This window comes from Colletotrichum chrysophilum (assembly GCF_026319265.1).
Source record: "Colletotrichum chrysophilum strain AFK26 chromosome Unknown scaffold_29, whole genome shotgun sequence".
NCBI classification, from domain to species: Eukaryota; Fungi; Ascomycota; class Sordariomycetes; order Glomerellales; family Glomerellaceae; genus Colletotrichum; species Colletotrichum chrysophilum.
This window is the reverse complement of record NW_026517316.1, coordinates 392,211-416,141: the sequence shown is the minus strand read 5'-3', so window position 1 is coordinate 416,141 and position 23,931 is coordinate 392,211. Positions and strand designations below refer to the sequence as shown.

Here is a 23,931-nt window from a genome sequence, read left to right as displayed (position 1 = left end):
CTCGGCCAGAATTGCTGCGAGAGGCAGAGGGCCCCCTTAAGCCTGCTGCTGCGTCGTCAAAAATATTTATAAAACCTCCGTAGCCGGAGTCAATTGCCTCGTGTGCGCAGGCTGCTGTTGCTTCCCTTCTGTCCAGAATCTCTGTTTTCCGGTTGCATCCCATTGTCTAGGTGTCTCTTTGTCCGACCTGCTGCTGTCCCTGTAAGTACCTGATCCGAATCCACCGCTGGACTGCCTTACCAACTCGCGCATTCTTACTGGCACGCCGCGACGGGTGACGCCAATCTGCCCCAGACGGCACCCCAGCCCAGACCCAAACTGGCCCCAAACCCGCTAGCACCACGGCGGGCGGCCCAGTCGAGTCCCATGAAAATCCCCAGTGCTAATCCCCCTGTTCCCTCCCAGGCGCTTCGACCTCGGCTCACGACTCGCCGTGTCAGCACCGCACCGCATCGCACCACCGCACCCGCACCACGCCCAAGGCCGCAGCAACACACCCTTTGTTTGCAAGGTACTCGGTACGCATACCCCGTACCTTTCTGGCCCTGCCGTGAGGTACCTCCATCGTCCCTCGGCGTAGCTTAGACACGAAGGCGACTGGGACGCTCCTCTCACACGCTCTCGTCCATCTCCCCGTTTTCTTCTTAAACCTCGACCTCCATAAACTCTCCTCCATTCCCCCCACAAACTTCATCTTCCCCATCTTCTTTGTTGATTCTCCATCCCTTCTCTTGGAGCGCATCTGTACAAATCAATCAACATGGCACCCAGAGTTATCGTCGTCGGCGGTGGTCGTAAGTGGCATCTCTCTCCAACCTCGCTCTCGAGCGTGCCGTCACATGCTAACGTGTGTTCTCAGTTTCCGGCTTGAGTGCCGCGCACACCATCTACCTCGCTGGTGGCAACGTTGTTGTTCTCGACAAGCAGGGTAAGTCTCACGCTGCGCACCGCGAACAGTCGCAATACTGACTCCGTCGCAATCAGGCTTCTTCGGAGGAAACTCCACAAAGGCCACCTCCGGTATCAACGGTGCCTTGACCCGCACACAGGTCGACACCAAGATTGCCGACAGCGTCAAGCAGTTTTACGATGATACGTTGAAGTCTGCCCGTGACAAGGCCCGCCCCGACCTCATTAAGGTCCTCACATACAAGTCCGCTGCTGCCGTTGAGTGGCTTCAGGATGTCTTCAACCTGGACCTCACCCTCGTTTCGCGGTTAGGGTAAGTTTGCATGCTGCGCGCCCCTCGACGCAACAGCGACTAACTTCTCATCAGTGGTCACTCCCAGCCCCGTACGCACCGTGGTCACGATGCCAAGTTCCCCGGCATGGCCATCACCTACGCTCTCATGCAAAGACTCGAGGAACTCGCCGAGACCGAGCCCCACCGAGTCGAGATCATCAAGAAGGCCCGCGTCACCGGCCTGAACAAGGAGGGAAACACCATCACTGGTGTGAACTACGAGTTCGGCGGAGAGGAGCAGAGGCTTGACGGCCCCGTCGTTCTTGCCACTGGTGGCTATGCCGCTGACTTCGGCGACACCTCTCTGCTGAAGCAGCACCGTCCCGATACCTTTGGCCTCGCCACCACCAACGGCTCCCACGCCACTGGTGATGGCCAGAAGATGGTCATGGCCATCGGTGGTAATGGTATTGACATGGACAAGGTCCAGGTCCACCCTACCGGTCTGGTCGACCCCAAGGACCCCGGTTCCAAGTGGAAGTTTTTGGCTGCTGAGGCTCTTCGTGGTGAGGGTGGTCTCCTGCTGAACGCTGACGGTGACCGTTTCTGCGACGAGCTTGGCCACCGTGACTACGTCTCCGGTATGATGTGGAAGGAGAAGGACAAGAACAAGTTCCCTATCAGACTTGTCCTCAACTCCAAGGCCTCAAACGTTCTTGACTTCCACACTCGCCACTACTCTGGCCGTGGTCTGATGAAGAAGATGAGCGGCCAGGATTTGGCCAAGGAGATTGGCTGCTCGCCTGACCACCTCCAGAAGTCCTTCCAGACCTACAACGCCATCGCTGATGGCAAGCAGAAGGACCCTTGGGGCAAGAAGTTCTTCCACAACCTGCCTTTCGACATCAACGACACCTTCCACGTTGCCGTTATGGAGCCCGTCCTCCACTTCACCATGGGAGGTATCGAGATCAACGACAAGGCCCAGGTCCTCAACTCTGAGCAGAAGCCCTTCGACGGCCTCTACGCTTGCGGTGAGCTGGCTGGTGGTGTCCACGGTGCTAACCGTCTTGGTGGTTCCTCTCTTCTTGGCTGTGTCGTCTACGGCCGTGTTGCCGGTGACACTGCCAGCAACTACCTCTTCCAGCAGGCCCTCAGCGGCGCTGGTGGTGCTGCCGCCCGTATGGGACAGATCTCGCTGCACCTCGACCCTGCCCAGCCTGGCCGTCTGACGATCGACTGGAACAACGCCGGCGGTGCTGGTGGCCAGGGCATCCCTGTCCAACAGACCACCTCGGCAGCAGGCCCCACACCCGTCCAGAACGGACAGAAGGCCGACAAGCCCAACGACCCCAAGAAGTTTACCATTCCCGAGAAGGAGTTCTCCATGGAGGAGGTCGCAAAGCACAACACAAAGGAGGACCTGTGGGTCGTCGTTAAGGGCGTTGTGATGGATCTCTCCAACTGGTTGGAGGAGCACCCCGGTGGTCCTCAGGCCATCATGAACTTCATGGGTCGTGACGCGACTGAGGAGTTTGAGATGCTGCACGACGACGAGGTCATTCCCAAGTACGCACCACAGCAGGTGATTGGCCGCGTCAAGGGCCAGGAGCCAAGCTTGGAGCTGTAAGTACTAGGATGACGGACATGTTAACGATGGCATTGGCTTGGGTAAAATAGTGATAACCGGAGTACTGGGTGCGCATTGGCGCACTTTTGATTTGGGCATTTTCTTCATGAGTAGTCACTATCGGGATTGTATTCATAGATACATTTTGTAGTCCCTTGGATCCAATGGAACTCCATACTTCTCTGTTCACAACCTTATTGCTCATCTCTTCGCACGCGACTGTCACGTAGTGACCCTGGCTATGCCGGCGCCAAGTCAGTTGACTCTTCACGTGCATGCCGATGCCGACATCCGGGTTTTCCGCCTCTTATTCGGCCGACTGATTTCCCACTGACCAAATCGCGGCGCATTTCCCCCCGAATCGCGTCACTATTCCCCCGAAAACCCGAGCCGCGACCGCTCACTACACGCAGCAAAAAAGGAAACAGGAAATGTTCCCGGAAGCCAGCCCGTGCAGATATACTCAGTTTGACGATGTCAAGAGCAAGGCGTTGTGCCTCACCTTTTCGATTAGACAAGGTCAATCAAGTCTCAGAACTCCCGTTGGCCGTGCCTGGAGGGGCAGGAGGAGGTCTACACTGGCCGCTTCGTCAACGTCGCTTTCACGGGAGAGGCAGCGTAAATAATGTGCTGTGTGGTTTGAGGATTTGGGTTGACGAAGGACGCAGTGCTGATGACCTCATGAACCCTTGGTGAACTAAGGCATACCTTCTTGGTGACTGGTCATAAAGAGATCCGTCCTCCCGGCGACTTGGTCTAGTTTTATGGAAACATCTGAGTGCCCTACACATCAAATTAACGATCAATAGCCACTTGGCGCAATAGGGGGAACCGCCCAATCTCCTTGTGTCTACGCTGCTATTTTTACTATGTATTTGACACACTCATGCAGAAGACTAGTAGAAGCAGTAATAATAGCGGCGACGACGACGACCGTCAGGTAGAAGATGGCATAGTCAAAGTAGTTGCTGTAGCCCAGGAAAGATGGGCGGTCTATCGTAGAAAGCCTTTAGTTGAGTGGGAAGGAGTGAAGAGTCAGGTCGATGGGTGACATGGACATTTGTTCTGACTAGAACTGAGCACGCAAGCCGAGTTGCAGAGGCTGTCTCTACATATCATGAAGTAGGGCCTATATACATACTGTCACACGTGTGCTACTCGGACGAAAAATGTTGTGTTGTGTACATCAAGGGTAGATTTTTAATATTCTGATGACGGAATTCACTCGCGCTTTTCTTTTGGCACACAAAACTAGCTTCATTAATGGAGGAAGACAAAAATGAATTGCGACTGCATCGAACTGATTCCCCCACGTCATTCGACAACGCTCCGTTCCCCTCCGGACTCTCAATTTCTAGCCGCCAATGCGGAGAAGTTGAAATAGAAAAAGTTGAAAAACTGCCATTGAAAATTGTGCGTACCGGCTTGCTGTTCTAGTGGTATCATCTTCTGTGTGTAACAGCCCGCAACGTAAAAAAGAAGAAACAGCAGACAAGGTATTAGCGACTAATTACTGAGAAGCCTAGATCCGGCCAGGGACCCGGTGAAGCCGGAGACATCCGTTTTCATCTCGAAGAATTAGAGACCGGAAGAAATGGTGCTTTTCTCGTGATGGAGGTGGCGATGCGGGAGTCATTCAAAGAATCGCAGTAAACTGAAAATCAAATCGTTCGGCCTCATATCGGCCCGTCAATCTATCGGCGGATGGGAGGAGGTGTGCGTGCGCCCGGGGCGGTGGAGTTCTCCATGTTGCCCGTGAGCTCCGCAACCCGTGCCTTGATGCGTGCGACGCGAGACTCGATTGCTGCAACAGTGTCAGTTGGCTGGTGATTGGATACCCGGTAACATGATTGCACTTACTCTCTTCTCCGCTGGTGTCGTCGTCACCATCAGTGGTCTTGCTGTATCCACCCCGACTCTGCTCTTCGCTCTGGCGCTGGGCCGCACGCTCTGCAGCATTCTTGCGGATTTGCGCCCATCGATCCTGCGCCTGGGGGCTTCGGGACCCATCAGTCGGGGACACGGGTGAGACGGGGGACATCTTCGCGGGCGGCTCGGGCGTCTTGTGTCTCGCGATGGGGGGAGGAGCCGCGTCATCATCGTCGGAATCGTCGGGCACGAACGCGGGCTGCTCCTGGAGGGGACCCTGATCGAAACGGGAAAATTCGGTGTGAGCCTCGTTGGCGTCCTCGGTATCGATGCGAGAGAGCGATTCATCAACCGACGGCTCATACTGCGGCTCGTGAGCTTGGGTCTCAACAGGGGCTGGCTGGGGCGCCTCCATCGGCGTGGCGTAAGCCTCGATAGGTGTTGGTGTGGGAAGGTTGGACTCAGTGGCAGTGGGCTGGGGAACGGGAGACGGAGCGTGTCTTGGCGGTTCGGGAGTTGCTGTTTCGCGCTGAAGCATACCGTTCACATCCGCGGCGGCGTTCTCAGGGAGCTTGGAGTTCCGGTTCTTGTTACGACCAAACAGCTTTCGCAGGCCGCCACCGCCAGTCTTTTCCTTGTGAAGCTTCTTCTGCTTCTTGTCCTTGGGGCTGGTGTCCGGTTCCGGCGTGAACATGTTTTCGCGGCCCTGGTCGAAAGAGTCCTTCGGCGGGGGCATCGGCGAGCTTCGTCCGCCTGAGTCGAATCGTTCGGCGGGCTGGAGACCACTCGGTGTCTCAGTATCCCTCTCGATGGGCGCGGGCGGTTCGTCGTTGTGTTGGGATGGCAGCGGCGAGGGTGTTCGGGGGATGCCTGGCGAGTTCATGGTCAATGGCGAAGGCTGAGGTTGTAAAGAAGGTGACTTTTCCGGAACTTCAGGGCGAAGATCGTCACCATTGGCATGGCCGTTCGTGTACTCGTTTTGGCCGTGGCTTCCATTTCTCTGCATTGTGGAAACTCCGATACCGCGACCAGCAGTGTTGTTTGCGAGATAGGCCTCCCGAATCGCCTCCTTGTCGTATTTGTTTGCCCACTTCATTGCCGGAGAAGCTTGCTTCATGATATCGGGCTGGAGAGTCATCACGCTAGTAGTCTTCTCCATGGCCGATGCATCATTGCGTCCTCGGCGTGCTGCGAGTATTTGCTGCTGCTTCAGTTGTTGCTCCTGTTGCTGACGCGCCTGGAGCTGTGCGGCAGCTGCCTGGATGCGAGCTTGTTGATCTGGACCAATGCTCGACTTGCTGACATTTGGGTCCTCCTTCTTGCTCCCCTTCTCCAAGGCGTGCTTTCCAGTCGACTTGCGGCGGTTGACGCCCTTGTTACGTCTGGTCCAGCTGAAAAAGCCCTTCTTTTCGGCAATGTAGGCGCCTTCTTGAGGTTCAGGGGCAGCTCCGGCCACCATCTCTTCCATGACAAGCCATCTTCCAGACCGAATGGCGGTCTCGATGACGGCACAGCGGCCGAAGGCTGACTTTCTTTCCGGTGTCTCCTCAGGAGCAAGACTGCTCATCCAGACCCACCAGAACGCTTCATCCAGGTCGAAACGTGCTATGCTTGCCAATTCACCGGGCTCCAGACGATCCGATTCGAGTCTAGGGTTGTGGGATTGAGAACTTCGTTGGCGGACAGCTGTCTCAATTGGCGGCAGCACCTTATCGGGCGGCAAAAGCATGTTCGGGTTGTTCGGGTTGTCATCAACGAAGCCCGATGACAGGAAGTCTGCCCAAGACGGTGTGGTTGGTCGGCCAAGACCAACGTTTCCAGCTGCCGGTGTCGTCCTCAAGCCCTGCGGCTTGCGAGCGGCGGCGGCGGCTTCCTCGTCATCGTCCTCATCCTCAAGAGCACTGGTAAAGCCAATGTCTTCGAAACGTGACCAGGAGGCATCGCGCAAGCTGGTGGAGTGCTTGGAGCTAGACACTTGGGACTGGTTGGCCGAAGAAATCGCCTTCAAGACACGGCGGCACTCTTCGGTAAGGGCCTTGACGGGATCCTCGTACTCGGAAAACTCTCGCAGAGCTCGATCTTCGTCACGATACTGGAAATGGTTTGCCCTCCTCAAAAGGGCGAAAGGCGTAGGGGAAACTGCGTCGACAATCATGACCACCTTGTAGGTGGAGGACTGCATCAGCGAGGGCTTCTGAGGGGGGTACTCGGTTTCCTGCAAGAGCTTCTGTAGTGACATGGGCAACATGGAGATGCTGCCTTGGGAAGGCTTCTGGGGAGCTAGCGACCTGAGGTATGCGAAGAACAGATGGCTCGTAGCATCGGCGGCGCTGCAGCGTGTTAGCGCTGACGATTCGCAATTGCAAATTTTATACTCACCTCGCCCATGACTTATAGCCACCCTCAAAGCCGCTGCCCGTATCTTTGTGCTCAAACGCCCACCATGCACCCATACGAGAGAGCTTGCGGCCACCCAAACCGTTCATCTTTCCATGAGCTGCAATCGCGGAAAGAAGGTCGAAGAAGTCGAAAATGATACATGATCGGGCGCCGTTGTCGACACTGAGGGGGATGAATGTCTTGAACGAGTCTCTCGCCATGTTCGAATCTGGAAGGCGCATGAGCCACTGTCGTATGGCACGGGGTGGCTGATCCTTGTGTGCGACTTACCTTGCTCGCCAACTTTGAACAATTCATACGCATCCCAACCAACAACACCCCCCGGCAATCTGCTCCAACACCATTTTACAACGCCGGCGATGACCTCGATGGTGTTAGCACGACCCAAGGGACCTCATTCTCAAGACACATACCATGGGTTCGGTCATGCGAAGCTCTTGCGACAAGAACTCGCCGCGAAGCGGTTGATTGCCATCGAAGAAATGGCGGATGAAGGTACGGACAGCACTAGGGTCCGAGGTGGGACGGAATGGAAGGAGCAGGAAAGGGTGGTCCAGGGCTAGAGACGGACGGAAGCATGTCAGTTTTGCAGTCGCGATAGGTCGCATTGGGCACAAAGATTGATGCGTGCACATGCAAGATATGCAAGAAGGTCGTACCTCGAGCCTTGAGCTCCTCAGTGCAGCGTCTGATCAGGTCCTGAATCTCCTCGGGTTCGACCGTCTTTCGTGTATAAGCGTCGTCCCATCGTGGCTTCGCGGGGAGATGGTCGGCAGCATCGAAGTTCGCGCCCTTCTTCTTCTTGGTCGCACCGTCCTTGCCCTTGAGGCGGGAAAACAGGCTAGGCATTTTTGCGGTGAGGAATCGCCTTCAAGAAGACGACTGTTTGTTGAAGCGGGGGGAGGCGCGCGGCATTCGAAGAGCGGACGGAGAGGTCGACAGTCGTCGTGGCTGCTGCATCGACGAGGGGTCGGAGATCGTTAAAGGGATCTGAGACACGGGGAGCCAAGATGATCAAGGTTGCGGATTTGCCTCGCCTCGGGTAGTGGGAATTGGTGGGGGAGTCGCGAAAGATGCGCGATAGGGGGGCGAGGAGGAGTAGGTATCGTCGACGGAGGACGGTGTTGCGCGTTTGTCGAAAGTCAATAATACGGCGTTGTAGCAGTTCCCCACGCAGACACTCCGCTAGGAGATTGCGGCGAAAGGGAATACAGAAAGAGATTCGAGGGTATATGGGGAAAGAACCGAGATTCTAAGAAACGAAAGTAATCTCCAGCAAGGGAAAGCGAGAGGAGGAGAAAGGAAAAAGGTGTGGTTGTGGTGTTGGCTGCCGGACTGCTTGGGCAAGAACCGAAAGAAAGAGGCAGCTTCACTCTCTTTCTCTCTCTCTCTCTCTTTCTTGGGTTCAGGGGCGGGCGAACAAGCGGCGGGCTATTAATTGGAGAAAGCGGGAAATGGTAATATTTGGGGGGGTCCCCTGGATGCTTGGCTCCCGCGCTCTTCCTGCTGGTGCTTGTCTCTTTTTTTTTTTTCCTCTTTGCTTTTGCTTGCTGTATTTTTTTCCTTCTGTTTTTGATATGGCTCCCCTGTCTGCGTCTCTGTGGACTGAAGTATCTTTTGTGTGACGGTCACAGCAGACGGGTACCTGGGGGCGACCCTGAGGTGGCAGCCGAATAGGGGATAGCGGCAATGCAGCGGTTTAGGGGAGGCTTCCAGTCCGTGGGTCGCGGGTGTGGGTCGTGGGACTCTGTGCTCCGTGCAGAGGTGCAGCAGTGCTGCGTGCAAGTGGTGACTGCAGCGGTGGTGTGCAGCAAAAGGCGGCGGCAGCAGCAACAACAACAGCAGCAGCAGCCTCCACTGTGATCTTTTTTGAGGGGCTTTTGGCGGCGTATGGTAGGCTCGCAAGTTCTCTGGCCCGTTGTTTGACCTCTCGACCGAGGGCAGGTTCTCGGGTGATGCTAGTGGCACCTAAGGATCAGGCACAACACATAATGGTGGTAGGAGGAGGGGTAGGCAGGCCCTGAAATGAAATTAAATCGCTGGATAGAGGACCCTGGCTGAGTGCCACAGCCTACAGGGCCACCAGACCGCCCGCCGCTGATGGAACGAGGCTTGCAAGTTGAGGTGCGGGTGATCTCTCGAGACCTCGACCTTGACCTTGGGCAGGTAACCAAGTCAGGCACCGTACCGCTCTGTACCGCACCGCACCGCACCGTACACTTATTCCGTACCGCACGCTCGCTGCAATCTCGACCAGTCGATGGAGTCCGATGTGCAGCTGGGCGGAGAAGCAGGCAAGGAAGGTGCTCGTGAGTAGTGGGGGAGCTAAAGAATTTGGGGCTGCAAGGTGCAGACTAAGATCTCAGGCGACGATGTTAGTATGGGCGTAGAAGACGGTGGGAGCGTTGCCGCGCCCGGACGACTCACAAGAGGCGGACGGGTGGTGTTGATGGCAATGACGACTCGGCAGAGAATCCAGAATCCAGAATCCAGAATCCAGAACAGGGCCGGCCGCGCAAGTCTCAACATGAGTTACTTCCATGCATCCGGGATAAGAAGGTGTGTGTAATGCAGATGCAATGCCAATGCCCCGGCAAGGAAAACCTCAGACGAAAGAGACGATGGAGCAGTTCCGGCGTCAGTACCAGCCTCGGCGGCCACACTGGACGAGCAGAGAGGGAGCCAGTAGGTGCTTATCAACCACTCAAAGAGACGACGGGAATGCAGACTCCTTCATCTCGCGTGGGCATGCTGTCATCGACAAGGTTAAAGAAGGTTAACACCCATCACCACTTGGGCACCAGGCGATGCGTCAAGAGCACGTCGGGTATCTGGATCTGTATCTCTACTTTGGCCATCCATCTCGTTGAGTCGGACTTGAACTTGTTCAGCTCCTCGGCTCCCAGAGATGAGGTACATAGCATTCCTCTGACTTTACTATGTATACACGAGACGAGACGAGGTGAGGTGAAGTCCATTTGCTATTGATCATGGATGGCTTGAGACAAGCTGTCTCTGATGCGCGGTGCTTGGTATGGGCAAGCGTGGACATCCCATCTGTCCAGTGCACCTTATTTGAGCCCCTGTACCCGCTAGTTCCGGTCGGCGCTGGGTGTTGGGCTGAACTTGAATCTGAACGAGTCTTTCGCGTCTCTTGTCCAAGTCTTACGGGCTGTTTTGCTCCGGCCGTTGCATCTGGAAGGGAGCAGAGGGATACAAGTCGGGAGCAGCAAGAATTGCAATTAATGAGATGGAAGGCGGTGCGGTCCAGTCCAGGCTCAGGACTAAGGTTGTCTTCATTCATTTCATCATCCACCATCAAAATGTTCAGCCATTGAGAGCAGGGCACCCTGTTGGTCCGGCCTGCCCCCCTTCCTTCCCCGTAAGGCACCACGGTACCACACCCAGCACCACAATCCACCACACCACCACCGCCGTCTCCTCCTACTTCTCAAGTGGTGCATTGTGGTCCTGTCGCTGCCGCTCATCATCTCTGGGCCCTTACCTCATTCTAACCCACCCAGCGGCCCTGCCGCCAGGAGGAGCATTGCTAGCTATCCAATTGGCAGTGGGGGTGGACCCTGGCTCGTTTCGGACCTTCGTTGACTCGTCCCTCACTTCCCACCAAGATCCAGCAGCGTTGCGATCCCGAGATGCAAAGCAACAAAACCGCCCTCTTCATCACCATCCAAGTACACATCACCTTGCAGCTGTGCATAATACCTTGGGCTTGGAGGGTGTACACACGACCATGATTTTGTCTCGCCGCCTGCAGCTCAGCCCAAAGGAAAGCGCGATGCCTCACGTCGCCCCTCAGTGTTTTCGCTTTCGGTGCTCGGTCCAACACTAACACGACCTCAACAGGTCCAGTCTATCGTTCCATTGACATCGCTTCATCTTCCACGGTCGCTGTACATAATCGCCTCCGGTCCATTCCCCGCGGCCTGTGTTCATATCAGGAACATCCGACATACCCAGGTACGGACTTATCACGGCGTAAATTCTGCCGCATTTTTGTAGCACCCTCATTGAGCTCATGTCTCGCAGCATCCTCAGCTGGGAAAGCACAAGGCATAGCATGATGACCACTAACACGACGAGACGCGTCTCGAATGTGAACCTGCCGCCAGGTTACTTTGGCTTCCGGCGCCCGCCCGTCTGCCCCACTCCCCGGCAAGCCACAGGACGCGGCAACATGCTCATGTCAACGACCTTGGAGGAATCCAATTGTCCCAGAAAGAAATAGCAAGACTCGAAGCGACATCCGAGAAAGAACCCATGAGTCTGGGGCACCGCCGTGCCGCCTCAATGGCCCGAGAGCGATGTTGGAAACCCCCAACTCAGCGCCGCCAACGGTCCGGGCAGGACGCCACTTCGGCCGCCCTGAGGAGCCTTCTTACTCAGAACAATCTGCCTCTGACACCCAATCTAAAGCGACTCGCCAGCTCCCAGCACACCGGGATTTGCCAACAATAGGACGACAATTCTCCTGGGTGAGGGAAGTCGCTTCGCCGTGCATGAGCTGGCCGTTGCCAGCACATCCTCGTCGATACTCCCATCCACCATTCACAGCCGGCTTTCTTCACATCCTCAGAGCCGAGCACCCCGATGGAACAAGTCATTGGCTGTGTTCTGTGCGCTTGATCGGCGTGTGCTGGCACCCACCACAAAGTGCTGTCAGGCTTGACGGGCAGCAGCTCTCTGGTTACTTGCATTTCGGCTCATCGTGCGCGTCACTGACCCTCTAGGCCCCAGTAGATGTCGCGCCGATGAAATCTCGCTACCGCTCTTTTCTCCGTCCGGAGACTTCTCCTCGGCGGATGTACAATCGGTACCGCTGAGGGTGACAGATCACCATGATGCCACTGACAGGATACGACACGGAAGCGAGCTGGCAGATGCCACGGATTGGCACTCCGAGGTGCCATGGGCTCCCTCAAACCATTCATCGGCGAATGCGACGGCGCTCGAGCCTCCCATTGTTTTTCTGTGCCTCCTCTCGCACATTCAAATCGGTCGTGCCAGGGCCGCATGAACGCACCTCCAAGGGGGGCTTGGGGGCTCAAGGACCTGCTTGCCTCTGCGCGTCTGATCCCGGCGTCTTGACTGGCCAGATCAGATGCGAAACTTCTTCCTGGTTTGTCTGGATTACCAAAAAAAAAAAAAAAAAAAAAAAAAAAGCTGGCTACACTACCGATCGATCAACGTCAGAAATGTCTGTCCATACCCCACCGAATGACCAACTCAATTATCGGACGATGTCTTCCATGGGTCTCGGCTCTAATTGGGGAGACGAGCCGCCGGTGTCTTACACAGAAACGTCGCCAATCCTCCAGCTTGCCCTCCAAGGCTGCGGCGAACATGAACCCTTCGACCGCTACGCCAGCGGCTGCCACTGCACCACCCGAATCTCAGCATGCCAATTACTGCTGCATGTCTCTTGTTTGACTTACCGGCATAAAGTCCCGGTGGCATGGCGCTGCAACCAACCCAATGGCTTCCCCGAACGTGACAAGACCCTTAAATTCCCTGTTTAAATGACATAAGCAAGTTGTCCGTCATTTAGACTCATCAGGGTTGTGAGATGGCATGTGACCCGCGGAACGCGCTTCGACTTCTGCAACGCACAATATAAGGTAATTGGAATATCAAACCCGTCTGGCTTGCAAGAACAATTTCGACGGAATGTAGGGCGAAAAGGTGCGCTCTCGCTGAGGGAACAAGGAAAATCGCACATTGACCAATCGCTCGACAAACGATTAAGATGAACCCGCGAGACACTTTCACATGCCTGAGCACCAGCATTGCGTACCTAATCGGTCGCATTAGGTTTCCGTCCTTGCGTCCGGCCCGGGCGGCACTGGAATCGGGACCGCGATGTGGGTCCCGGGAACCCGGAGGCCCGTCCGGTTTTGTCAACTCAGAAGCTCACTATGAGAAAGTGTTTACAACTGGCCCGGAAAAATATCACACTGCAAGTGAGAGCGAGAAATTTCTTCCAAGTACCTAGCAGTGGTCACCACAAAGCCAGCTCTATGCAAACCAGTAGTTTACGAGCCCGAGTAAACGTCGTGACGGATATGCCCAGTTCCGGGCACTGCCTCATAAGCGTAAGAGGCTAGCATAGTACGGATGCTGTAGCACTGCCTTTGGATATCTCGGGCAGCGAGCGTTGTAAAAGCTGTGTCAGGACAAGCAGCGACACTAATGAAGAATATGGCTCTTCGGACTGGGCCTAGATATGGTTTCTGGCGTCTGCGCATAGAAGCGCTCAGTGTGGTGGATCAGTCGTCGGCATAGACCCAGTACCACGACAATGGAACTGTCTCCAAGGTCCGCTGAGGAGGCATGCTTATTGGTAACCATGCAAATGCATACAAGGCCTGTATCAATGAATTTTCCAATCATGGCATTCTTTCGATTTTCTCCTGAGCCATCCGAACACCACCGCCTCGTACCTTAGCCAATCCCGACATGCATCTATGCGTGATTCTTCATATGCCAACAGCAGGCTTTATCATCTAGTAAAACAAGTCATGATCCGGGCCATTCCTAGAAGATGGCCCGGACATAGCAAGCGTGTCGTCGGGGACAAACATATGCAGTTCGCCCCAACGACCGTCTTCTCGATAGTATTACTCCTTCTTGGGCGAGGCCTTCGTCTCGGCCTCTGCCTCCGCCGCAGCCGCCATAGCCGCCATGGCGTCCTCGTCGACTTCGTCATCGTCGTCCTCCTCCTTCTTCTCCGCCGGGGCCGGGGCCGGGGCCGGGGCCTCAACCTTCTTGGCCCCGCTCAGGTCCCAGTCAATCTCGGCGCCAGCGCCGTACCGCTCGACAAGCCAGTCGTTGGCCTTGCGGAAGTGTCCGCAGTCGAAGAAGCCCCTCGACGCACTCAGCGGGCTGGGATGCACGCTCTTGAGAATGAGATGCTTCTTGGCGTCAATCTTGACGACGCGCTTGCCGGCGGGCGTGCCCCACGCCATGTAGACGACGCCGCGAGAGCGCTTCTGCGCGACGAGGTCAATGACCTTTTGCGTGAAGCGCTCCCAGCCGCGGTTCGAGTGCGAGTTGGCCTCGTGCGCGCGGACCGTCAGGCAGGTGTTGAGCATGAGCACGCCGCGGTCCGCCCACGGGGTCAGCAGGCCGCCGTTCTTGGGAGGCGGGCTGAAGCTCGGGTAGTCCTTCCTGAGGGCAATGTACATGTTCTTGAGCGAAGGGGGGGCCGGGGTCGGGGGGCGGACGGAGAAGGCGAGGCCGTGGGCTTGGTTGTGGTTGTGGTAGGGGTCTTGGCCGACGATGACGACTTTGACGTTGTTGAAGGGGGTATGACGGGACCTGAAGCTATGTTAGCATACACGTATTGAGTGCGCTGGGGTAGTGGAATCGGGAAACGGACCAAGAGTACACATCCTCCTTTGGAGGAAACCACTTCCTTCCTGCACTAGTTTCCCTGTTCAAGAACCTCTTGAGGTCGAGGAACTCCTTGCTCGTGACCTCATCCTTAAGGTGTGCCAGCCAGCTCTCGTGCAAAGTGTCGATCTCGAGCTGGAGCAGCTCTTTCTGCTCGGCCGTCAGTCCGGCGACCCACTTCACCTTGTCGAACTTGGGAGCCGGCGTATCGGCGGCGGCGGCGGAACCTTTAGCAACCGGTTTCGGGGCGCCGAAGAAGGACATGATACTGCCGTCCTGCTTGGGTTTCTTGCTGTCCGCGGACGACAGCGTGCCGGCCTTGCGCTTGAGGGTCGACATTTTGGTCTTTGTGGGGAAGGAGAACGGCTTTTTGGAGAAAGTGGTGATGTGGAGTGCCCCTTGATCTGGGCGAGGGCGGACTAGAACTGGCAGCTGGAAGGGCAGGCGTAGGCGTAGGCGGGTAATCGTGGTGAGATGTGTGGGTGGTCGTGAAGGCGTCAACTGGTCGTCAATGGGTTCGTAAATCAAAGTTGGAGCATAGATGGAAGGTCACAAGAGAAGAAATGGATAGTGGCGAGGTCAATTGGAAGGGGAAGAACGGCTAGACAAGAAGAGGTGAGGTTGGCGTGCCGGACGTCGTAGTAGAATTCTTTGCCTGGCCAAAGCTGAAAGTGCCGGTCTGCGGACCGTCCAGTGTCGCGTGGGGCGACGCGCTACCGGTAAGAGCAAAGAAAAAAAAAGGAAGTCATTTACGCGAAAACCCCCGGTGGCCCGCTCTTTCAGGCGCGTCCTGCCTCGAGTTTTAGTGGTTAGTAGGGGCGCGGGGGAGCTGCGTGGGAGCTGCAGCCCTGCAGCGCCCCCAGCTTAGGTTGGCTCGGCGGCACCCGCATGTTCCCCTGAGATGGGCGTCGTTTGGGACGAAGTGGTGACTTCATAGGCGTCCGACGCGGCATCGGGAGGGTGTCATTGGACGGTGCATCCTGTCATCTTGGTGTTCGTCAAGCGAATTCTCGTCCAACTTGGCATCAAAAGCTTAAACACATCAAAAGACAAAAAAGTCGTGTTGTGGGGGAGGTATCATTACATCTTTCGCTACATAGTACAAGTTTTTGGTTTTCCCACGTCTAATAAACCCAAACCACGACATCTGCGTGTCGTTTGGCGTGCAACTCCAGGCCCGGATTCTTTTCCTTCCGGTTCATTAATAGCAGCCCGCCGTTTTAACGCCCAACAATGCATTGAAAGGGAAAGAGTGGTGATGCTGTGTCTTCAGTCCATGTCCCGCCTCGACTTCTCATTAACGCTCCTGAACACTCGCTTGCCGACTTCGTAGCTGCTGATCATGATGGCGCAGGCCGGGGCAACCTTTAGAGTGCGGGGAATCCATCCCTTCCAGAGGCCCTGGATACCTTCGGTCGAAAATATGTGCCAGAGCAGGCGAATCATTGTGCCTTGTTCAGCTGCAGCCATCTTAGTAGCGTTGGGGGAGTCGCGGTAGACTTGAGTCCTCGTCTTGCCCACGTCGAACGGCATCGTCACTATCGATGCGAATCCACCAGACACAGCACCGGCAATGAAGCTATCCGTCAAGGTTTCCGTATGGTTCTCCTGGCTTTGCGATCTACGGCGCGCCTGTGTCCGAGAACCCCTGACGTCCAGCGTTCGGCCACGGCGGGTCTCGCGCAGGTCCGTCAGCTTTCCCCGGATCGTCTCGTACCCCCACCAGTAGATACCCGAGAAGGGCACATCCCTCCACAACGTCAAGGTCAGGCCCCTCCACAACGCGCTGTAGCCGCTGGCGTTGACCATGTCCTTGATGCCTCGGAACGTGTTGGCAAGGTGGCCTGTTGCAGAGTTTCCGGTGCTGGCTTGCATTCTGGTGCGGAACAGCTCGATCGGGCTGACGGCGGCGGCGGCAAGGATGCGAGCTCCGGAGCCGGCGACAAGGGGAGCGGTGTCGTCGTTGAGCCTCTGCGCGATCGGGCTCTTCTTGTTGTATCGCAGGTAGTCGTAGCCGGTGAAGTAGATGATGTTTCCCGGAATCGTCATGAGTAACGTCGGAGACAGACCCCGCCACAGGCTGGTGAACCCCTCGTTGCGCGCAATCTTCCTAAGTCCGTCCATGGTCGAGCTAATTGTCTTTCGCTCCACCTCCTCGACGGCACAATCGGCCGCCACTGCGGTCGCGGCGCCCTCCGCTTTAGGCATGGCTATGCACAGCTCAGAGTTGCCATTCATGAAGAAGACCTCCCTGCAGCAGGCAGTAACTCCGAGCGTCTCTCGATTAAAGGTCTTCAGGGTGTTGGTCGTCATCGCAAGCTTGGAAAAGTCTACCGAAGGCGGGGTGACGGTTTGGGACTGCCATCGAACTCGTACAACATCGAGCGGCGTAACTGTAGTGAGCCGCGTTAGCGGAAGGCGACTGAATCGATATGCAAAAGCTGTACTTACCGAGAAGCGACGTCAACAGACTGCCCGACATGGCCGAGATCATCTTTTGAGACGCGCTGATGTCCTCGTCACCGCCTCCTGGACCATTGTCCTTGCCTGGAATCATGCGCGCCATGGCGAAGGAGTCATCCGGGTCGAATCTGTCGTGGTCCTGGCCGCCGGTAGCCTGGTGTATGGTAGTCATCGCGGACCAAGTTGCATGGTCGGAGAGATCGGAGCTGGAGAAAGAGGAAGTCCCCATCCGGTCGCAAGTGCTGTGTAACGTCGTACAAGGCCAAAGGGTTGCGAGTCGTGTCGTAGAAGAAAAGACGGATGAGGGGAAGACAAGCTTTCGTGAGCTTTTTCGCTCGAGCAGGGGGAGATGGGCGAGATGGACCTTACCCCGTTTGCCAGAGTCCGGCCGTCATCGTCCTTCTTCCCCAAAAATTTTGGGCCGGAGATAATGAGATGGGTGGCGTTGGGGCACGTACCTTGCCTGGCCGAGCCGAGCTCAGGACGTCACTAACCGAAAATGGGGTATGATTGGCTCGACATCGGGTCGTGCCTCCGATGTTCCACACCTGCACTAAATGTCACCGATAAGCACCAGCCCGGTGGAGCTGACGCCGGATGACTCCAGTTGTCGGCGTGCGTGCTTACAACGCAGAGTCGATGATGAGTGGTCGGCCTCAACTACATCTCATTTCTTAAATAGGTACATCGTCAACCACCTGGGCCGACCACACTCTCAACTCCATCGCACAACTTTTTCTTTATTTTTCAGTCGACCCTCATGACATTATTATAGAAGTAGCATTTGCTCCAGAGCTCAGGTTTTCCTGAGCAACTCACAAGTACCTTACCATGGAAGACAACCCGCCAAAGCTCGACTCCGAGCTGGAGTCTTTCCGTCAACAATGGAAGACGGAGCTTCAGTCCAAGAAGTCGGTTCCAGAGCCGCGCGGATCTCACTCAAAGAAAGCCGTGCCCTCATCGTCCAAGGCGATTGTAGCCCCTGAAAGTTCTAGAACCGCAACAAACAAGAAGTCCCAGATTGAAGAGGACGAGGAATATGCCCGTGCATTGACAATCGATGAGCCGGCACCTCCGCCGTCTTCAGGGAGGACTTTGGATCAGCCGGAACCACCAAAGGCGAAGGAGCTGGTCTCGGCCTTGGATCACTTTGAAGAGGCGGTGGAGAAGGAGGCAATTGGTAATTTGGGCGATAGCTTGAAGCTCTACCGAAAGGCTTTCCGGGTGAGTAACAGCCTGGTTCTCATACGTGAGTGATTATATCTAACACCTCCATCAAGATGGACAACCGTGTGGATTTGGCCTACAGGAAAAAGCATTTCCCTGCAGCTGTGGGGAAGCCTGTGCAGACAGCAACGTCAGCCACGCCGGCCGCCACCTCAAGTGCGGCCGATAAGTCAGCAGAGACGCAGCAGCAGACTATGAGTGAGCTCATCGCGAGATTCTCAGGTCTCTCTGTGGCAGCAGCTCCTCCTCCAGTGGAGGGAGACCCGGCGCCTCCTTGCCCCATCGCCGAACTACCCGAGGAAATTCTAGTCCACATTTTCAAGGACCTGGCTGTTCTTGATGTTGGCGATTACGTGCGTCTGTCTCTCGTTTGCAAGCGTTTCGCCTACATTGTCGCCACGGAGCAGTCCATCTGGCGTCGCATCGCAATGGGCACCGAGTTCGGTTTTGCTGGAATGCATTACCACTGGCAGAAGGGCATCTCGTGGGAGCCCCTGGGCACGGCGGAGGAAATTGAAGACACAGACTTTGTCAGCATGGAGGAGCTCAACCAACATCGTGAGGAAGAGAAGGAAGCAACAACTCTTGTCCTCTTACCGGAGCTGTATTCCTCGTCGTGGCTGAAGCTTTGGCGGCACCGACCTCGCATTCGCTTCAACGGGTGCTACATCTCCACGGTGAACTACATCCGCGCTGGCGGAGCCAACGCGAACCAGATCACCTGGAACAGTCCTGTTCACATCGTCACATATTACCGCTACCTACGCTTCTTCCGCGACGGTACGGTCATAAGCCTACTCACCACCGCCGAGCCGGGCGACGTCGTGCACTACATGACCAAAAGCCACCTGGAGCAGCACGTCGGTGGCAACGCAGCTCATCTCCCTTCTATCCTTATGCAGGACGCCCTGAAGGGACGCTGGCGGTTGTCGTCAGCTTTAGACCATTCTGATGCACCTCTGGGTGAGACAGAAGGCGACCTCTTCGTCGAGACGGAGGGAGTCGCGCCCAAGTACATGTACAAGATGGATATGTCGACGCGAAACGCTGGTAAGGGGGCGCGGAACACGAAGCTCGTTTGGAAGGGCTTCTATAGCTATAACAAGCTAACGGATGACTGGGGCGAGTTCGCCCTGAAGAACGATAAGCCCTTTTATTTCAGCAGGGTTAAGAGCTACGGCGCTGGGCAGTGAGTTGACTCGCCATAGATGAAAACAATCAGATGCTTGTGCTCTCATCAGCATTGATCTTTTCTTAATACTTCATCAGTATATAAAGAGCGTGGACGGCTCTCATTTAAAACCATCGATTAGCAATGCAACTCCAAGGGCCTGAGCTTGACTAACACCAAAGCAATAGCCCATCCACTGCCCTACCAATCCGTGCTCTTTGCAACATCCTCCCAATCCTCACAAACCTTGACCATATCCTCACACTTCTTCTTGATCCTTCCCCACCCATCAGTCCCCAACGGAACCCTCAGCGGCACCTCCCGCCCCTCAGCCATCCCCTCGCCCCGGACCAGCTCCACCATCCGCTCAACAGCCTTCTCCGGATCCCCGGGCTCCGTCCCGTAAATCTTGGCTCCCTGCTCCACACAAGCCGCATTGAAGCCCGCAAACTCTGGGATCCGCAGCGGGATGTGCGCGAGCTTGACGAACACCCTCGTGCGGAAGTACCCCGGCTCGACCATGAGAACCTTCAAACCCGGCGCCAGGATCGCGAGCTCTTGCGCGAGTGTCTCGACGGCGGCTAGCTCGGGGTTACCCCCTTGGTTAGCACAATGTTCTCAGAGAGTTCCAACAGTGTTGATGAGATACAGGAAGGGAAAGGTCCGCACCTGATAACGCAAACTTGCTGGCGCAGTACGCCCCAGCAGAGATATCGACGTGCCACGCGGCCTGCGAGCTGAGAAACACCAGCGTCCCCGTCCCCCTCTCCCTCAGGAACGGGAGAAACGCACGCGCGATGTTCAGCGGCCCGTGGAAATTCGTGCGGAAGCACTCCTCCATCTGTTCTTGTCTGTTCCCTTTCATTCATCAGCCTCATCCATTCCATTGCAACTCCCCCCACGCCCCAAGGTCATGTACAGAAAGAACAAAACTCACGTCAACTCTTCAATCAACCCAGAGAGCACATATCCCGCATTGTTCACCACAACATCGACGCCGCCGGGGAACGCCGCCCACGCCTGCTCGACCGTCTCCCGAATGACGACCTCAGAAGCCGAAATGTCCAGGTCCATGACCTTCGCGCCCGTGTCCTGGAGATGCGCGAGCTTGACGTCGGCCTGGCGGCCCGTGGCGATGACGTTCTCCCCCTCGGCGCATAGTTTCCTGACGAGGATCTCGCCGAAGCCGCTCGAGCAGCCTGTGATGAACCAGGTCTTGGGTACTCTCGTTGCTTCTGCGCCTGTAGCCATGGTATCACGAACAGAGAGAGATGCAAGCCAGAGTTCTCGTCCTTCAGGGATAGGAACGAGAGAATGGAGGAAGCAGATCTTAAAGACCATCCGGTGTAAGCTCGTGCTGTGATAGCAACGCCACCCCAGTCATGTTTGTCTGCACTGGCATGCCGCCAACGATAAATCACATGCAAACAATGTCCACTTTCGTCCTACTTTCCGCTAAAACATGGCCCTCATGAGAAGACGAAAAGTGAGAATCAGCAGTTGTACCGACTCGAGTACTTGCATTTGCCTTTTATAGTTAATGGAGGCGAAAGGGTCCCATGGGCCAGAGCCTTAGCCTATTAAAGAATGTGTCGTTCTTAGTCTAAGTCGCAGAAAGGCGTGCAGGAATTGTCTGTTCCACACTTTGGATACGCAGTCATGTTTTCGTGTAACGCATGGCTTACGAGGTTCTGCAGGCAACATGCACCAAACAGGCAAGCACGGAGACGTATGTCAATCAAGAACCCGTACCACGGAAGATCTTTTATCTATAGTGGGCCGAGGATTTTCTGGCCGTTGTTCTCTCGGATTCTCATCGAATCGTACATTACGGGCGAATCATGGGCACAAGAAAAAGGTAGCCAGGCTTTTCAAATGCATCAGAAAATAAACAGTTCGCTCCCTTATTGCAAAACGCCCCAACACCTGGCAGGATGACAGTGTTCAGTGCTTCCCTTCCCAAGTTGTGAGTTCCTTTTCCTAAGCAATATACATGTAGAAATGTAAAAGAAAATGCTGGATACTGATGGTTCCTTGCAAACAAGGTGGTTGCATGGGGCAGTAGCGAGTGTGATGGACGCGCATAAATGCAATGGTAAATGATCAGTGGACGCCCCGGGTATCAATGTCGCACTTTATGCCAAGGCTGGGTAAAGACACGCAATAGGGCAAGTTTAGGAAATGCACCGGGCCACAGCGTGCCAAGCTGACGGAGAGAGCCTCCAGGCCCCATGTTGTCGGTGTGAGGCCGGGCCACATGGCCATCAGGCACCGTCTCAGCGCGGTGTTACTCTCTTGCCGTCCAAGAACTTGGGGCTTCTGGCATCGTAGTACATATTCGGCGTTTGTTGCTGCCTCCGCTGTTCGTATGCCATCCGCTCTTCCTCATCGAGAGAGAATGCCTTCTTCAACCAGCCGAATGCACTGCGCTTCTTCTTCAGTCGCTTTTCACCGCTAGCCGTGGCTTGAGAATCGTAAGTCATAGTCGTGACGGTACTCAACATACTTGCGCCACCCAAGCGGGAGGGTGCGTTCCTCTGGTGGGAGGGATAGTACCCAGATTGAGCATAAGGAGACCGAGGTTGCGCACCAGCCGTAAGGGGCCTTTGCTGCAGAGGAGAATGCGGGCTTGCCTGCACCGGGCGGTAAAACTGGTGCTCAGACCGAGGAGAGGGCAGGACTGGCGGTTGCTGCACCTGCGGAGACAGCTCATTGGTGTTGTGGTAGCGCGGTCGTTGGTCGATATCTGAGCCGTACGCTGAATCGGGAGCCTGGTATTGCCGGGGCGATTCTCTCTCAGCATGGGAGTGGTGTAGGTCTGTAGCGGGAGGAGGGATTTGAATGGACTCCGGAGGCGTTGTCTTGAGCGAGACTCGTTGTCGGAGCGAAGTCTTCTTTGTTGGTACGGGGGCCTCTCGTTGCGGCTCAGGTTTGGGCGACTCAGTCACCATAGGCGAGGGTAGAGGTTCCGGGGGCTGAGGCGTATATGTCCGAGGCTGCAGGATATACAGCGGAGCGTCGTCAATGGCGACTTCGACTTCTTCGGGTTCGAAAGACCCCGACGGACCATCAGGCGTCTCCAAGGTCAGCTTCGGTGTAACTTTGTGCGTGCTATGTACTGAGCTGTGAACCGAATGCGAGCTGGGTGCAGTATGGTTGCTGTGAGTAGTGTGGAAGCTGCCGGTCGTTCGAGAGCTGCTGGTCGTGTGGTTGCTTCTGCTAGTGTGCGTACTTCTAGCAGTATGGATGCTCCTATTTGTTTGCGATGTCTGGGCGGTGCGCGTGGATTGTCGGTCTGGCGAAGCCGCTGGAGACGGCCTTTGTACAGGGATTTCGAAATAACTTGGATTCGAGCTTGATCTTCCGGTGGACATGGAGCCACTGACGCTGTTGGCGCGGAGCGTTGATCGTCTTGCGCTCCTGAGAGAAGGGGGAGAAGCCGGCGGGGAGTTGAGTGAGGCCTCATCAGTTCGAGGTCCTTGAATCGGCAAAGTGAATGGTGGGATGCTCGCCTGCGTCCTCGTTAGCTCTAAATTTCGTCCCAATCGTTTCGTTGTCACTCACCCAAGTTCTCCTGCTGACTTCACCAGCCTTCCTGCTCATCTCCGCCACCATTTTGCCAAGCCTGATAACCAGAGCGTTCAGTTCCTTCCCTTGAGCCTGCAACTCAACAAATGCGTTATACCAGCCCTCCGTGTTGCCCTTCATGGCGGCGTAAATGTCGACGACATCTGGTCGATCTTGGCGCCATGTGCCGGCGTTTTGTTGGGCTAGGTAAATGGCAAACTCCTTCGTCGCAGCTAAGCCATGCTGTACATCCTTGTCGTATTGCTCGAGCTGGATGTTGGTGCGGGCGACAATGTGCTCAATCTTTTCGTTCCCTTGGACAATTTCCAGTCGAAAATTACGGTCCTCCAACAGCTTCTCAAACACTTCCAGATTTTCCATCGGCAAGCGCAGGTAGTCTATCCTCTCCTTCAAGTCTTTGGAAGCCTGTTCAAAATCCTCCATTACAACCTCAAGAAACTCGTCCACTTCATCGATGTGTCCCTGGAGAATGCTAACTACTTGAGCAGCGCTGTTGGCCATGCCATTGAGCAGTAAGTAGACGCCAAATGATATTTGAGCCATGAGCTTGTGAAGCTCGTGCTGCTGCTGGCCAGGACGGAAACGCCAGAGCATGTCGGGGAGGTCATCTTCGCGCTCCTGGCTTATGAGCTCTTCGCGACGGATCTTTGCGTCAGCCGTCTTCAACTTTGGCTTGGCGGCGGGGTTGCCATCGGCGACTTCGAGGAAGGACTCGTTGAAAGCAGATTGCATAGAGGGGATAGGATGGCGCGGGACCTTGGGGCTGCCGAGTGTCGGAGACTCATTGTTGTCGCGGCGGATGCTTCGCTCAGGAATCTGTGGGATCGTTGCGGTTGTGGGTGTCCTCTGATCATCCTCGTCGTCGCTCTCGTCAATTGGCGAAGGCGGGTCGTCTGTTGGAGGCAAAAGGACAATGGGCAGGTCCAGAGAAAGGTCGAGTGACTTGCTGGCCCCGAAGGACATGCGCGGGAGACCGGTCGAGGTAGCCAT

General features: G+C 55.8%; 7 protein-coding genes across 7 annotated transcripts; 2 read left to right on the top strand and 5 right to left on the bottom strand.

Annotated features, from left to right (window-relative positions):
- Window positions 1–760: 760 nt before the first annotated feature.
- COL26b_004754 (uncharacterized protein) lies at window positions 761–2,813 on the top strand (the record flags this gene model as incomplete). Its single annotated transcript, XM_053177622.1, has 4 exons — window positions 761–794; window positions 860–928; window positions 985–1,222; window positions 1,277–2,813. 4 exons carry the CDS (start codon window positions 761–763, stop codon window positions 2,811–2,813), a joined length of 1,878 nt encoding a protein of 625 aa, XP_053038515.1.
- Window positions 2,814–4,507: 1,694 nt separating this feature from the next.
- Window positions 4,508–7,931, bottom strand: COL26b_004753 (uncharacterized protein; the record flags this gene model as incomplete). Its single annotated transcript, XM_053177621.1, has 5 exons — window positions 4,508–4,617; window positions 4,674–7,012; window positions 7,062–7,330; window positions 7,496–7,641; window positions 7,742–7,931. The coding sequence occupies 5 exons, from the start codon at window positions 7,929–7,931 to the stop codon at window positions 4,508–4,510; spliced, it is 3,054 nt and encodes a 1,017-aa protein (XP_053038514.1).
- A 5,786-nt stretch (window positions 7,932–13,717) lies between these two features.
- Window positions 13,718–14,831, bottom strand: COL26b_004752 (uncharacterized protein; the record flags this gene model as incomplete). The annotated part of the gene is made up of 2 exons (XM_053177620.1): window positions 13,718–14,417; window positions 14,479–14,831. The coding sequence occupies 2 exons, from the start codon at window positions 14,829–14,831 to the stop codon at window positions 13,718–13,720; spliced, it is 1,053 nt and encodes a 350-aa protein (XP_053038513.1).
- Window positions 14,832–15,761: 930 nt separating this feature from the next.
- On the bottom strand, window positions 15,762–17,127 carry COL26b_004751 (uncharacterized protein; the record flags this gene model as incomplete). Its single annotated transcript, XM_053177619.1, has 2 exons — window positions 15,762–16,885; window positions 16,944–17,127. The coding sequence occupies 2 exons, from the start codon at window positions 17,125–17,127 to the stop codon at window positions 15,762–15,764; spliced, it is 1,308 nt and encodes a 435-aa protein (XP_053038512.1).
- A 659-nt stretch (window positions 17,128–17,786) lies between these two features.
- COL26b_004750 (uncharacterized protein) lies at window positions 17,787–19,375 on the top strand (the record flags this gene model as incomplete). The annotated part of the gene is made up of 2 exons (XM_053177618.1): window positions 17,787–18,179; window positions 18,236–19,375. The coding sequence occupies 2 exons, from the start codon at window positions 17,787–17,789 to the stop codon at window positions 19,373–19,375; spliced, it is 1,533 nt and encodes a 510-aa protein (XP_053038511.1).
- Window positions 19,376–19,554: 179 nt separating this feature from the next.
- Window positions 19,555–20,604, bottom strand: COL26b_004749 (uncharacterized protein; the record flags this gene model as incomplete). The annotated part of the gene is made up of 3 exons (XM_053177617.1): window positions 19,555–19,934; window positions 20,023–20,204; window positions 20,291–20,604. 3 exons carry the CDS (start codon window positions 20,602–20,604, stop codon window positions 19,555–19,557), a joined length of 876 nt encoding a protein of 291 aa, XP_053038510.1.
- A 1,025-nt stretch (window positions 20,605–21,629) lies between these two features.
- Window positions 21,630–23,931, bottom strand: COL26b_004748 (uncharacterized protein; the record flags this gene model as incomplete). Its single annotated transcript, XM_053177616.1, has 3 exons — window positions 21,630–22,453; window positions 22,736–22,865; window positions 22,918–23,931. The coding sequence occupies 3 exons, from the start codon at window positions 23,929–23,931 to the stop codon at window positions 21,630–21,632; spliced, it is 1,968 nt and encodes a 655-aa protein (XP_053038509.1).